The sequence below is a fragment of the Elephas maximus genome, chromosome 1, assembly GCF_024166365.1.
Source record: "Elephas maximus indicus isolate mEleMax1 chromosome 1, mEleMax1 primary haplotype, whole genome shotgun sequence".
Taxonomy (NCBI): domain Eukaryota; kingdom Metazoa; phylum Chordata; class Mammalia; order Proboscidea; family Elephantidae; genus Elephas; species Elephas maximus.
Window position 1 is genome coordinate 2,031,669 of NC_064819.1, and position 14,120 is coordinate 2,045,788.

The window sequence follows — 14,120 nt, forward strand, 5'->3', positions numbered from 1 at the left end:
GCCCCTGCCGTGGACGCTCCCTCAGACTAGTGGAGAAGGTGGACCGGAGTAACACGTTAGCCGTAAAGCATAGCAGACCAGGGTGGCTGGAGTAACACGTTAGCCGTAAAGCGTAGCAGACCAGGGTGGCTGGAGTAACACGTTAGCCGTAAAGCACATCAGACCGGAGTGGCCTGTTGTTGTTAGGTGTCATCCGGTCCCTTCAGACTCATAGCGACCCTACGCACAACAGAACAAAACACTGCCCAGTCCTGCGCCATCCTTACAATCGTTGTTATGTTTGAGCTCATTGCTGCAGCCACTGTGTCAATCCACCTCTTTGAGGGTCTTCCTCTTTTCCCCTGACCCTGTACTTTGCCAAGCACGATGTCCTTCTCCAGGGACTGATCCCTCCTGACAACATGTCCAAAGTACGTAAGACGCAGTCTCGCCATCCTTGCCTCTAAGGAGCATTCTGGCCACACTTTGTTCGTTCTTTTGGCAGTCCATGGTATATTCAATATTCTTTGCCAACACCACAATTCAAAGGCGTCAACTCTTCTTTGGTCTTACTTATTCATCGTCCAGTCCATGGTATATTCGATATTCTTTGCCAACACCACAATTCAAAGGCGTCAACTCTTCTTTGGTCTTACTTACTCATCGTCCAGCTTTCACATGCATACGATGTGATTGAAAATACCATGGCTTGGGTCAGGCGCACCTTTGTCTTCAGGGTGACATCTTTGCTCTTCAACACTTTGAAGAGGTCCTTTGCAGCAGATTTGCCCAATGCAATGCGTCTTTTGATTTCTTGACTGCTGCTTCCATGGCTGTTGATTGTGGATCCAAGTAAAATGAAATCTTTGACAACTTCAATCTTTTCTTTGTTTATCATGATGTTGCTCATTGGTCCAGTTGTGAGGATTTTTGTTTTCTTTATGTTGAGGTGCAATCCATACTGAAGGCTGTGGGCTTTGATCTTCATTAGTAAGTGCTTCAAGTTCTCTTCACTTTCAGCAAGCAAGGTTGTGTCATTTCCATAACGCAGGTTGTTAATGAGCCTTCCTCCAATCCTGATGCCCCGTTCTTCATATAGTCCAGCTTCTCGGATTACTTTTCAGCATATAGATTAAATAGGTATGGGGAAAGAATACAACCCTGATGCACACCTTTTGTGACTTTAAACCAATCAATATCCCCTTGTTCTGTCCGAACAACTGCCTCTTGATCTATGTAAAGGTTCCTCATGAGCACAATTAAGTGTTCTGGAATTCCCATTCTTTGCAGTGTTATCCATAATTTGTTATGATCCACACAGTCAAATGCCTTTGCATAGTCAATAAAACACAGGTATACATCCTTCTGGCATTCTCTGCTTTCAGCCAGGATCCATCTGACATCAGCAATGATATCCCTGGTTCCACGTCCTCTTCTGAAACTGGCCTGAATTTCTGGCAGTTCCTTTTTGATATACTGCTACAGCTGTTTTTGGATGATCTTCAGCAGAATTTTGCTTGCATGTGATATTAATGATATTGTTCTATAATTTCCACATTTGGTTGGATCGCATTTCTTGGGAATAGGCATAAATATGGATGTCTTCCAGTCAGTTGGCCAGGAAGCTGTCTTCCGTATTTCTTGGCATAGACGAGTGAGCACCTCCAGGGCTGTATCTGTTTGTTGAAACATCTCAATTGATATTCCATCAATTCCTGGAGCCTTGTTTTTCACCAATGCCTTCAGAGCAGCTTGGACTTCTTCCTTCAGTACCATCGGTTCCTGATCATATGCCACTGCTTGAAATGATTGAATATTTACTAATTCTTTTTGGTATAATGACTCTGTGTGTTCCTTCCATCTTCTTGTGATGCTTCCTGCGTCATTTAATATTTTCCCCATGGAATCCTTCACTATTGCAACTCGAGACTTGAATTTTTTCTTCAGTTCTTTCAGCTTGAGAAACACTGAGCGTGTTCTTCCCTTTTGGTTTTCCATCCTCAGCTCTTTGCACATGTCATTATAATACTTTATTTTGTCTCCTGGAGAGGACTTTTGAAATCTTCTGCTCAGTTCTTTTACTGTTCTTTTACTAGGAGTGGCCTAGTAGAGATGTAAAAGGTGTTAATGGAGCTCAGGTAGTAGCAGTGGTTCATGGCAGTTTCTGGGGGTTGAGGAAGACCTGGGAGTTGAGCCTTGAAGAATGTGCGTGGGACAAGCTTTATCTCTAGTTCTTTTGATTCCTCACATACCTTTCTCAGGCCTTCACCGGCTGAATTCAGCTCTCACATTGTGTACTTAGGGGCTTTTTATCTCCAAAGGGAGTCCAAGCAGATTGTTAATGTAACCACCTGTGCTTCTCTGTCTCCCTGCCTCATCCCATTCCCCTTTCATCCCCCCTTCTTCAGCTCCCACTGTTTCTTATCTCTTCTGCCTTTGGGAATGCATGTTTTCTAATTAAGAGAGGAAACCTTAGAGTGTTTTTTCTAACCCTATGTCTCCCCCCACCCCAGACTGGTTCAGTCAGCCAGTGGCTCCCTGACAAAACAAGAAGGAGCCATTCGGTTCTTACTGGGAAAACATTTGTGTGTTGTGCTTCTCAGGGAATTATGCAAGCTCTTTGCTTTGGGGATGAAGGGGTGGCTGTGGGAAGAAGAGCTGGGGCAGGAAAGAAAACACAGGTGGCTTCCTGAGCTGTCCCTAGAGGGGAAGGGGCCTGCAGCTTAAAGCTGGGGCTGAAGACACTCGCCAGGGTGAGCATGAGTCAGCCTCTGCGCTATAGTAGTTGGAAGAGGAGACCTAGTTTGGGTTTGAAATGTAGCTGCTTATACCATAAATTATGTGTATTTTACTTCACTATTTGGGCAAGAAAATTACTGAAAGGTAGCTTAGACACAAAAGATGCTAAACAACTTGAATATCTAAATATGAAATAAGGAGTGTCATATAGAGCTTTAGGCCCAAGTCTCACTACCAGTGCTGTTGAGCTGACTCTGACTCATGGCAACCCATGTATTTCAGGGAAGAACTATGCTCCACAGGGTTTTCATGGCCGTGACCTTTCAGAAGCAGATTGCCAGGCTTTTCTTCTGAGGCACCTCTGGGCGGGCTCAAACCCCAACCTTGCGGTTAATAGCCCATTGCTTAACCATCTGCACCACCCAGAGGGCTCCTAAAGTTGCATTAACCCTTTCCGTTTCCTACTGGATTCGAGTAAAAGTGGGGTGGGCAGAAATTCATACCTCACAAGAATTTCCCCTGATGTTCTGGTGAAATCTTCAAATGGCATTAGCAGTGCTAGTCAAGTACCCAGACACCCCATGGTGCAAGCTCTGCATCTTGGTAGCCAAGGTTTACTGCAGACATTCAGGGTCTTAATTCCATAGTTAGCAGTTGTCCATATTTACCAAATCAAGACCTCAAGTCTGTGGTGGTCTTCTACCAGGAATATGCCAAGGACCCAGTGACCAAGGTAAGCATGGGCTTCTTGGTGCTTACTTCCTAATTTGTAGTGAGCAGTTTCACATGTTTTATGTGGTGAAACACATGTGAAATTGTTCACTACAGATTAGGTACTAAGCACAATAAGCACCTGCTTACTTACCTTGCTCACTGGACCATCCACCCCATTAGGGATTGTAAATTTGAAGAGGCTTTGATTCTGTAGGAAAAGTGCTGTGGGGTTGGGAGAAAGAGAGAAATGCCAGCCATGCCTAGAAGCAGAATCTTTGATGTGGTGAAAAAATGTGAAATGGCTCACTATAGATGATATGGTAAGCAAGGTAAGTGCTGTGCTTACCTGGCCTATTGGATAATCCACCCCTGCACCCCTCCCCACTGCTCCCCACTCTCAACCCATTCACTGCACACACAGCCATGGGCTTAAATGAAAACCTAAGTACATTTCCTAAGTGAAGAGAAGAGGATCAGCCACATAGTGGGTTAAGCGTGTACAGACCATAGATCTGATGATCCAGAACAAACCTGGAGGAGCCTTTTACACAGGAAGGTGAGGGACGGGCTGATTTGCTGGCTTGAAATCACTGGGATCCTTTATGGAACATGATGCAGGATGATTCATTTAAGATAAAAAAGAGAAAACCAAGGGAGCAGGTGAGTCCCCTGGCTCCTCGTTTTGTGTGTGTGTGTGGAAAAGTTAGGGGTTGTTACTTGGACCTTGCTTTTTAGACTTCCAACCATTTTTGGAATCTGGCAAGAATCCTGGGACCTGCAGAATGATGAGCCTGCCCTGTGAATGGGACAAAGTGACAAAGTGTTCATACCTAAGGATTATTACTTGTCTTTAAAAAAAAAAAAAAAGTGAGCAAAAGGAAAAAAACTTGCTGAGGCAAAAATGGCCATTTTTCCCCTGTAGAGAGAAAATAGCGTTGTGCTTAATTCTGAGGGATTCTGGTTCTCTTCCACTTACTAACATTTGATGACACCTGGAACCACAGCATGAAACGCAAGTGCATCTCACAGCCCCGCCTCCCACTGTTGTCCTCACGTCACACATTCTAGGCTTAGCCAACTCGGCCACTTTGTCAACTCATGGTGCGCTTTACCTTTGCTTTGGAATGGTGGTCCGTCTGCCTACGGCGTTTTACCTTCCCTTCCCTTCCCACACTTCCTCCCCCCTCCTTTTCTTTCCCCAGACAGCTCCCGCCTCCCTTGAATTAACTAACTCCTTCTCAGTTTTCAAGATGCAAGTATCTTCTCTAGCAATCTGTGACCATGTGCCTTCCCAAACCTGAAGCATGTTCTTCCGTTGAAGCTTCCTTACCACCCAAAGTTTGCATCCCTCGCCCTCTCCTAGATAGTCTCCCCTGGAGGCAGGGACTGTTCTCAGTCACCCCTGCATCCACAGTGCATTACACAGGCCCCCCACACCAAAGGCCCTCCGTGGATGTCTAGAAAGAGGAAGCCTTCCAGATAAGATGTGTTTGAAGTCTGGAAGGTCAAAAAGGGTATGCAGAAGGTGAACAAGGATTTTTCACCAAATTCTAGGATGTTAGAAGTTTTAAGGAAATAGAGAAGAAAGGACAAAGGAAGAACTCGGGATACAGACAGATTGAAGATGCAAATAAATTCAGGTAGGATTAAGAAAAAAATGATGGATGTCAGAAGCATGGAAGGCTACTGAAGAGAAATTGAGGACCTCCGGAGGGAGATACCTGTGAATGTGGCTCTGTGGCCCACCTGGCACTTCACAGGCACCATCAGAGGTGGTGGCTGGATGGGATCAGAATTCCTCAGGTGTGAGGGTGGAAAAAGCGGGAACCACCGTGGGTGGATTGACTTCCTTAGGACACTGCCCGAGCCTCTGCCATCTGGAATTCCGTTTCCAGGGGCCCCGCTGAAGGAGTCTCCTTTCTCCCTCTGAGCGCTTCAGCCCCCTGTCCTCCTCCCTCTCTTCCTGTGCAGCCCGCCAGCTCTGCCGTTGGCTGTGCCAGAATCCAGCTCCGGCTCTGATGAGTCCAGACCACCGGGGCTCACATTAATTTTCCCAGTGCTAAGTTTATAGTTTACATTTGGTTGATCAGAGAAATATGTGTGATGTGGGTTGCTGGCAAGGAAATCCTTTTTTTCTTCTCTCTTTTTTTCAGTGTATTTTTTTTTTCAAACCATTTCAGTCCTTCATCTAGTCCAAAAGAAAGTCCCCAGTTCTGCTGGCCAGCCCTACCTCAGAGCAGCACTGAAATCAGATAAATGAGATGGTCTGCAGACATCTTCCGAGTTCATCTGGCTGCCAGACTCGATGGAGACATGGCTCCCTGCCTTGACTAGCGTTCAAGGATTAATCACATTTCTCACCCTCTTATTATGTCTTTTTAAAATATATATATTTTAATTGTGTCAAGCCAAGAAATTCTTGAAGCATTAGGCCAATTTATTGTAAGTCATTTAATAACATTGCAAAATGGGTTCTTTTTATTCTGCCTTCTTCCTCTCATACTCTTCCTTGTATGCCTCCTGTCCTCTTCTGGCTACCTCCCTGATCTCTCCCTCCCTTCCCAACTTTGATGTTCTGCCCTCATTAGCCTAGGACTTTCATCTCTTCCCCTTCCTCAGCTTTCTCCCCCGCTCAAATCTGGGGCCAATCCCTTTCTGAACTCAAAGAAGAAAAGGCGCAGGATTTAATGACGAATGTACTTGGCATCTGCAAAGGTGTTTTTTTTGTTTTTTCCTCCATGGAAACTGTTTTTATTTAAATGAGAGAGAGCATGCCTTGCTTTCATCAGCAAGTGTGTTTGAGAAATCTCCTGTCATGTTTCCATGGCTGTCAGGAGACGGCTCCAGAGCCAGGATTTTTGTTGCAGTTGGCCAGCCAGGAAAAATGTATTCCTCCACTCTCCTGGCCTGCAGGGGGAGGAACAGTGCTCATTCTGCTGAACCCCTTTCTGAGTTTCTCTGTAGACCACAGTCAGCTGGCAGGCAGAAATGCTGGTGGAGGTGGGGGGCCATGCTTACAGACATCACTTTTTTTAAATTGTTCGTTAGGTGAAAGTTTGCAGAGCAAATTAGCTTCCCATTTGATAGCTTATACATAAAATATTTCATGGCCTTGCCATCATTCCCCACAATGTGTCAGCACTCTCCCCATTTCCACCCTGGGCTCCCTGTTTCTTTTTATCCTGATTTTCTACCCCTTCCTGCCTTCTCATCTTTGCTTTTGGGCAAATATTGCAGTTTTGATCCCGTATAATTAATCGTTCTAAGGAGCACTTTCCTCTCGGGTGTTAACTGTTTGTTTTGTGGGCTTGCCTGTTGTTTGGCTAGAAGATAGTCTCCAGGAATGGCTTCAGTTCCAGGTCAGAAGGGTGTCCGGGGTCCGTAGTCTCGGGGGTTCTTCCAGTCTCTGTCAGACCAGTAAGTCTGGTCTTTTTTACGAATTTGATTTTTTGTTCTGCTTTTTTCTCCTGCGTTGTGATCCTAGTCAGAGCACTCAGTAGTGGTAGCCGGGCACCATCTAGTTCTTCTGGTCTCAGGGTCGTCGTATAAGCTGTGGTTCATGTGGTCCACTAGTCCTTTGAACTCATTGCTTCCTTGAGTCTTTGTTTTTGTTTTTTTTTTCCCACTCTCCTTTGCTCCAGACTGGAAGAGACCCATAGCTGTGTCTCGGATGGCCACTCACAAGCTTTTAAGCCCCAAGACACCACTCATCAGAGCAGGATGGAGACACCACTCTTAACAGAAACAGAAGGAATTATTATATCCCGCCTTGTGTGTTGTCTGTTTGTCTTATCTCTCAGGTTACAAACTCTCTGCTTAGGAACCACATCCTCTTTGTGTCTTCTGCAGTGCCGGGACTGATAGGCAGGATTCCGCAGTGCCAGGACTGATAGGCAGGATTCCGCAGTGCCTGGACTGATAGGCAGGATTCCGCAGTGCCTGGACTGATAGGCAGGATTCCGCAGTGCCTGGCTGGCTGGCTGAATGAATCGATCAGTGACGCCTGGAGAGATGGGGTTGTGCCGAGTGCTGACTACAGAGTGTTCTGGCTTTGCCCAGCCTTGTGGGATACAGCTGGGTTTGGCTTCAGTGGTCTGTGTGCCAGGGCTACAGACTGGTAGTGGACTTAATCACTGTCCAGCATGTGTGGCTTCTGAAATGCTTGCCCAGTCCACAGTCAGCACTGTCCCCTCACCATGTGCCAGGCGTTCTGACCTTCTGAAAGCACCATGGGGCTCCAGCCTCTTCTCTGCTTCTGTAGTTTCTCCACATCCTTAGCAGATGACCACTGTGGTTTTCCATTTGCAGAACACTTCATTTTGGAGGGCTAGCCTTGGGGTCGTGCAGAACACTTCATTTCAGAGGACTAGCCTTGGGGTCGTGCCAAGCGATGGTTCCTCAGGCCACTTCGGGGGCGGGGATGGAGAATAGCGTTGTGAGTCTCTGTCCAGTGGTCAAGCAGTTGGGGCATAGGAGTGCCCCACATGGCCAGAGGCCACGCAGTGAGACAGCGCCCACACCCTGCCCTCCGCAGACTCAAATCCAAGTCCGGCAGTGCAGCAGCGAGGCCAGCGTTCTGCAGAGAAGGCTGGTATTAACTTCCCCTGCACCTTTGCTGTCTTTCAAGAAAGGGCTGAGATTGGAGGAAAGGCCCCTGGGGCTAGCATGCCACAGAGTTGTGCTCCAGTAGGGCAAAAGCACTCTGGGCTTTGTAGCATTAGCCATAGACCCAGCAAGCCACCACAGGGGCTTGGACGCCAGAAGAGCTGAACAACACAATTATCAGCCAGTCCAGAAAGCTGCCCTGGCCGCGAGGCTGCTGAGCTGCCCAGCAGCATTGCCACGCCAGCCCAGTGTGATGCCCCCGCCATCTGGTGGAGCCTGTCCAAAGCTCAGCAGTGAGCACAGGCTTGCCTTGATCCTGAAGGACGAGCAGGAAGGGGGACAGGATTATATGTGAGAATTGTCTGGATGGGTAGAAGGCCAAACTTTTTTTTTTTTTAAGATTTATTTTATTATTTAAATTATTGTTTTAAATTTTATTATGGTTCATATATACATAACAAAACATACTAAACTGTTTTTTAAGTGTCCAGCTGAGCTCCTGGAGATGGGGATGTTGGTAACCCCACGAAGCATCTGGTCCAAGGTACTGTCTTGCCCACCTTCTGGCTTAAACAGAATTGAACTTTGATGACCTGAAGGTGGATCAGGGAAAACGGGGTCAAATGAAGAAGCCCCCTGAAAATGATTATTAGGTCTATGAGATACATGGTCGTTTTGCTGGAACACATCGTATCGCTTAAACCCTGTAACTGGAAGTATAAAGTTCATGGAAATTCAGGTGGATAAGACTGTTGTTAAGATTTGAAAATTCGTGTTATATAAAGGCATAAGTAGACATCAAATATTGTGATTTGATGCATAGCTTTGCTGAGCCTTTATTAATAAAGGAAGGATCTATACTAGGGAGGTGGTGAGAAGGTTAAAACAGGGCTCGAGATAAAATTTGTCCAGTTTGTAGTTTTGCATAAGATCCTGCTGAAGGCAGCTACATCGCAAGCTTCTAGAAGTCTTCTGTTTGCCTTCGTTGTTACTGTGGCCAAGAGAGCACGTGCCTGGTGTACTCTGTACGTGTGAACAGGAAACACAGAACACATTCCATGCTCTGTAGTATGTATCCAGGGGTTCCTCAGAAGTGGTATATCAGAATATACATCTCCCCTTAAGACCAAGCTCGTAGAAGGAAGGAATGGGGCAGGCTTGTGTATGGAGCCTAAAACATTATGGGCTTTCTCAGAAAGTACCAAGTTCTGTGGCAAGAAAAGGTCATTAAGCTCAGACAAGGCCCCTAAGACCAGGGCTCCTGACCTGTTGAGAGCTGAGAAACAAGAGTTGGCCTGTTGGCACTGGATTAATGCGGACAAGTGAATAAAGTCACTGGAAAAAGGCACCAGAGGGTGCACAAGGGGGCATGAGGGAAGGGTAGGGGATTAAAGCTGCAAATCCATTCCGCTAATGGATTTCCCAAACACACCAGCCGACGGGCAAGGACAGGTGCCCTGTCAAACCATTTCCCCATGAAACCAGATCCGTAGTTCTGCAGGGAGGCCTAGTAACTCTGTTTGTAATTGAAGAGCCCGTCCCCTGAAGTCCTGGTGAAGCCGGCTGAGCCGCCCAGGGAAGGGATGTGGCCAGGAAAACGGCTTTGCAGACAAAGGGGCCGGAGAACAGGCTGGTTTCCTTCCTACATGGCCAACTAGTGCCCTTCTCTACCTCTGCCTGTCTGATGGCTGCCTGGCTCCTATTGATCATGGAGTCTCCACTCCTCCCTGGCCTCCTTTCTGCTGAAAAACACTGGGGAAGGGGGTAGTTTGCTTTGCAAATAATTTATCACTTCGCCACTCTGCCTTTGATCCCTCAGGGAAATGCAAGTTTTGCTCCAGCAGCCAAATTGGGAGCAACTGTCTAGTGAAGAGACAGCTAAGGCTTAAGCTTAGGAGCACAGGGTGGGGACAGGGCCAGCGACCATACTGCTTCTTGCTTGTTTTGAAGCCAGGAAGGCTTGCCTGTCATCTGCCCTCTCAGGAAGCCGGACGCCCAGCTGGGTGCCCTCGATCCTGCCCACACGGGCTGTTGCACACATGTTGGCATCAGAACAGAGGGGCTGTGCAGCTGTGGGATGACAGTGTCCAGCTTTGTGCCTTCCCAACCACACAGCCTGCTGTCTCGAACCAGCAGTTGTGAGGGGTGCAGAGGAACCAAGAGCCGCCGAAGGAGGCACAGAGTTCTCTCATCCTGGGTTGTGCCGTGGGTGCCTGCAACAGTGCGTGCTCTGTGTCTAGATAAGCCCTTAATTACCAGTGGGGTCGCAGCCCGGGGCCATTAACGTGGAGATGGCATTCTGATGCCAAACTCGTTTCAGTGGCTCACATCTTTCTTGCAAAATGATCTGCTAGGTTTAAGTGTATTCGTGCCTAAGGCAAATTTCCTTAGAATGATGCAAAGAAACAGAAGAAAGAAAAAAAAAAATTTTTTTTTGGTGGAGTAGTTGTAGGTTTATTAGACCGTGGAAGAGAGTATCCCTCAGTGACTGAGGAATTTTCCGGATGGCCCTGAGCGTGCAGTCACTCATAGCTTGCTTTGTGAGGAGCCTCTTGACATGGCAGGTACAGGGCGTACTGTCCTGAAAGAGGATTAGAGCTTTGGTGTTTTTTTAGTGCATAGCTTTTGAAAAACAGAGTAAGCACGACTTAGCTAGAATATGTGAGCACAGCCCATCCACCTTCTCCCCTAGTCCAAATCTTCCCCCTCTCTGAGTAAAACCTTGTAAGCTATCTTAGCTGAGAGGTTCAGCCAGAGCTGACTATGTAATTCTTAGGGCCCAGTGCAAAATGAAAATGCAGGGTCCCTTGTTCAAACACTATTAAGAATTTTAAGACAGTGACAGCAGAACATTAAAGCAGGCGTGGGGCCTCCCGAGTGCAGGCCCTGCGGACGACGTAGGCTGCAGGCCTGTGAAGCTGGCCTCCCGCCCAGCCTTCCAGACTGTGTATTCATTCAGCAAGGACTCAGAGAGCACTGCTGTGTCCTGAGTACTGTACCATGGGGCTCAAAACTGGGGTGCAAAACTACTTGGCGGCCCACCAGGAATTTGTAATTTAGTTAGGGTCAGATATCACACACACAAAATTAAATAATGGTGAAATGATTATTTAAAAGCCCAGGGTGTCGTACACTCACCTAAAAGCAGGAATATGGCTGAGATCTCACCCTGACCTGGGGCAGTGCTTGTTCAGCCCAGATAGTGGGATAGGCCAGTGGGAAGAGTGGATTCGATCAGGCCATCTGTCGTCATTTATGCCCCACCACTTGAGAAAGTATGTTTCTTACTCCACGTTTGTTAGACCTATTTCACCCCTTTCCTGGGACCCAAGAAGTAACTTCTCAAGAAACATTCTGTTTTCACGGTAGCTTCCCTTGGCTGTGCTTAGGTCAAACGTTCACTGAACATTTGTGCGAGGCACCTGTCCTTCAGCTCACGGTGTAGACCAAACCCAGCTAGGGCATTTGAGTTCATTGACAACGTGAATAGTCACCTCATATCCTGACTTGTGGGGCCCTGCTTCCAAGATATTCATTCATTCATTCAGCGTTTACTCGGTGTCTGCTGGGGCCAGGCCCTGGGTTAGGTTCCAGGGACACAAGTATGAACACGACTTGGTCCCTGCCCACAAAATGCTCACAGTCTAGTATTGTAATCAGAGAAACAAGAGTTTTCTTGCCCTGGCTTGGCTGGAAGAAGAGCTTCTGGAAAGTTCCATTAAATGGAAGCCTCCTGACCTCACTGAGTGCCTTGATCACCAGCTCTCCTGTGGTGACAGTAGTTTGTTTTTGGTGATTACTCTTGTCTTCTGTGAGAAACCTGACTCCCTCCTGCTCCCATTGCCTTTCTGGGTCTCCTGTGGAAACAACGGAACAGGCAGGTGGAGTCTTGCAGTGAAGTTGCTATAAGCGCTGATGGTATCCCTTCTCAGGAGCAGAGTTTGGTGTGGTCAGCATTCAGACGGGGCGTCTCCAGGGCTTTTTAAATATTTTTCTGAGGAGAAATAATAAGAAGTATTTTCATTTCTCTTATCTAATTTGCCGTTAGTTTTATTTCTTCTCTTAAATTCAGCCAGGATCCTGAAAACCAAATTTGGAATGCAGTTTTGTTGCACAAATGGCCTCTGTTTTGTTCAGCAACATCAGCGATTTGGCTGATACAGTGTTTGGGCTGTTGGATTGTTTGGGAAGCATCCCACTGTCATTCCAGATGGGTCTCCATCCTTTCCCAGTCTAGATCCCAGGCTCACCATCACCAAGCTGAGTCGGGAGACACAGCCGTGATGTTGCCAGAGATTTCAGCCTGTAGTCAGGAGCCCTGACTCCCCACATTGCACTGTCACTAAGCCACACAGGGTGCTTCCTGCTGGGCCGGGAGAACTTTCCTTGCCTTAGAAAACTCTTAGAGCATCCACAGATTCCCACCCACCCTGAGGGCCAGCCAGGTCATCCATCGGATTGGCCATGACATTGAGTGCAGCACCTGAGTAGCAGGAATCAGCCTTCTGGTCTAATTACGGCCATAGTGGATGGTTCTCAGACCTGGTGCTTTCCACTGTAGATGTCTGAGGAGAACTTGGGAAGTTTGTTCTTGATTGAATGGGAGAAAAGACATCAGCGTTCTCTTTTGCTGTTCCTGCCAACCTCCCTCAGAAGCCTCAACTAAGCCTCCACTGCTGTGCCGGGACATTGGTACCTCGATCATGATCTACTCACAGCCAGGCTGAGTAGTGCTGACCAGCACTGCCAGCTCACCCCCATCCTGTCTCAGTGTAACAGAAAGGGCTGGTCTGTGTCAGAGGCACCTCCTGATGGAATTCTCTCCCCCGGCCCACCCACTCCAGCCCCACACAGTGCTCAGCTCATGGAGCCATCACATTCCATCCTGTAAGCTCCTACAGACAACAGGAGGCTGGAGGGCGGGCTCACACCACCCCTGCTGGCAATCCCCCAGCGTGTGAGGCTCTGCAGCCTTTTATGTGACATGAAGACCTCATGGCACAAGCCTACCCCCAAAATGTTACGCTGTCTCTGTCCGCCATTGAGGCCCAGCCAGCAGCTTCCCTTGTCTCCGCAGACCTCCAGGACTTCAAGTTAGATGCACAGCACGTGATCGAAGTAGACGAGGGGAACACGGCAGTCATCGCCTGCCATCTGCCGGAGAGCCACCCGAAGGCCCAGGTCCGATACAGCGTCAAACAGGAGTGGCTGGAGGCCTCTCGAGGTGAGCAAGCAGGGCAGGGCTTCCAGGTCAGGAAGGAAGCTAGCCTCCTCCGACTGCCCCCTGCCCAACAAAACTGGGTCACCTGCTGCTGGCTCCAAACCCCTAGTCCTCACACTGCTGCTCAGCTGCCTTCTGTCATGCTATTTAGCTCTATAGGATCCTAAAGGAGTTGGCTTCTGCTCTAGAGGGCCTCTGCCCATTATGAGGCATTTCTTCATTCTTTGAGGTCCTGGAAGTTGTTGCCAAACTGCTGCCATGTGATCAGGGCTTTCAGCACCTGGCTCCAGATTCTTCCGGGCACACTCCCTCCACCAAGCACACACAGAAATGTCGCCCCACAAATCTAGCCATTCCTGGAGCTTCAGGGGGAAACTGCTCCCCAACTCCTCACACAGCACAAGGTCTTTTCAATGGAACTGGATTTTTCACACACGCACACACACACACACACACAGTTTTCCTAGTAACTGAGACATGTCACCTCTCACAGCACCTGCCACTTCCTGCCCAGCCAGCGGTGAACCCGGTGTCTGGTCCAAGGGATGCCAAGGCCTGGTTTATAGGGTGCTGGGTTCAGGGGAGGTTGTCCCTCCAGACAAAGCTTCTTCCCACAACGGCCCCTTCTTTACCAGACCCCACAGCTCAAAACGTATGCCTCTTACTCACTTCATTTAAAATATTTTTGTTAACATTTTCTGGTTATTTCTGGTTATGAAAGGATGTATGTTCGTTATAGAAGTTTTAGAAAATACAGAAGACTATTTCTTTAAAAAGGTAAAAACCCTTTTCCCACCACTCTGAAATAACTGGAGACTGAGCGGAGAAGGGGGGTCAGGGGCTTTTCCCACTCCGCAAGGTG

At 47.8% G+C, this 14,120-nt stretch overlaps 1 protein-coding gene across 11 annotated transcripts in view; it reads left to right on the top strand.

Moving 5' to 3' along the window:
* Positions 1–14,120, top strand: part of BOC (BOC cell adhesion associated, oncogene regulated) — a 92,377-nt gene that overhangs the window by 57,696 nt on the left and 20,561 nt on the right. For all 11 annotated transcript variants that reach the window (XM_049876577.1, XM_049876586.1, XM_049876536.1 and 8 more), the window contains one exon: positions 13,115–13,261. In XM_049876577.1, coding sequence (XP_049732534.1) covers positions 13,115–13,261 — 147 coding nt within the window. The remainder of the gene's footprint in view (positions 1–13,114; positions 13,262–14,120) is intronic.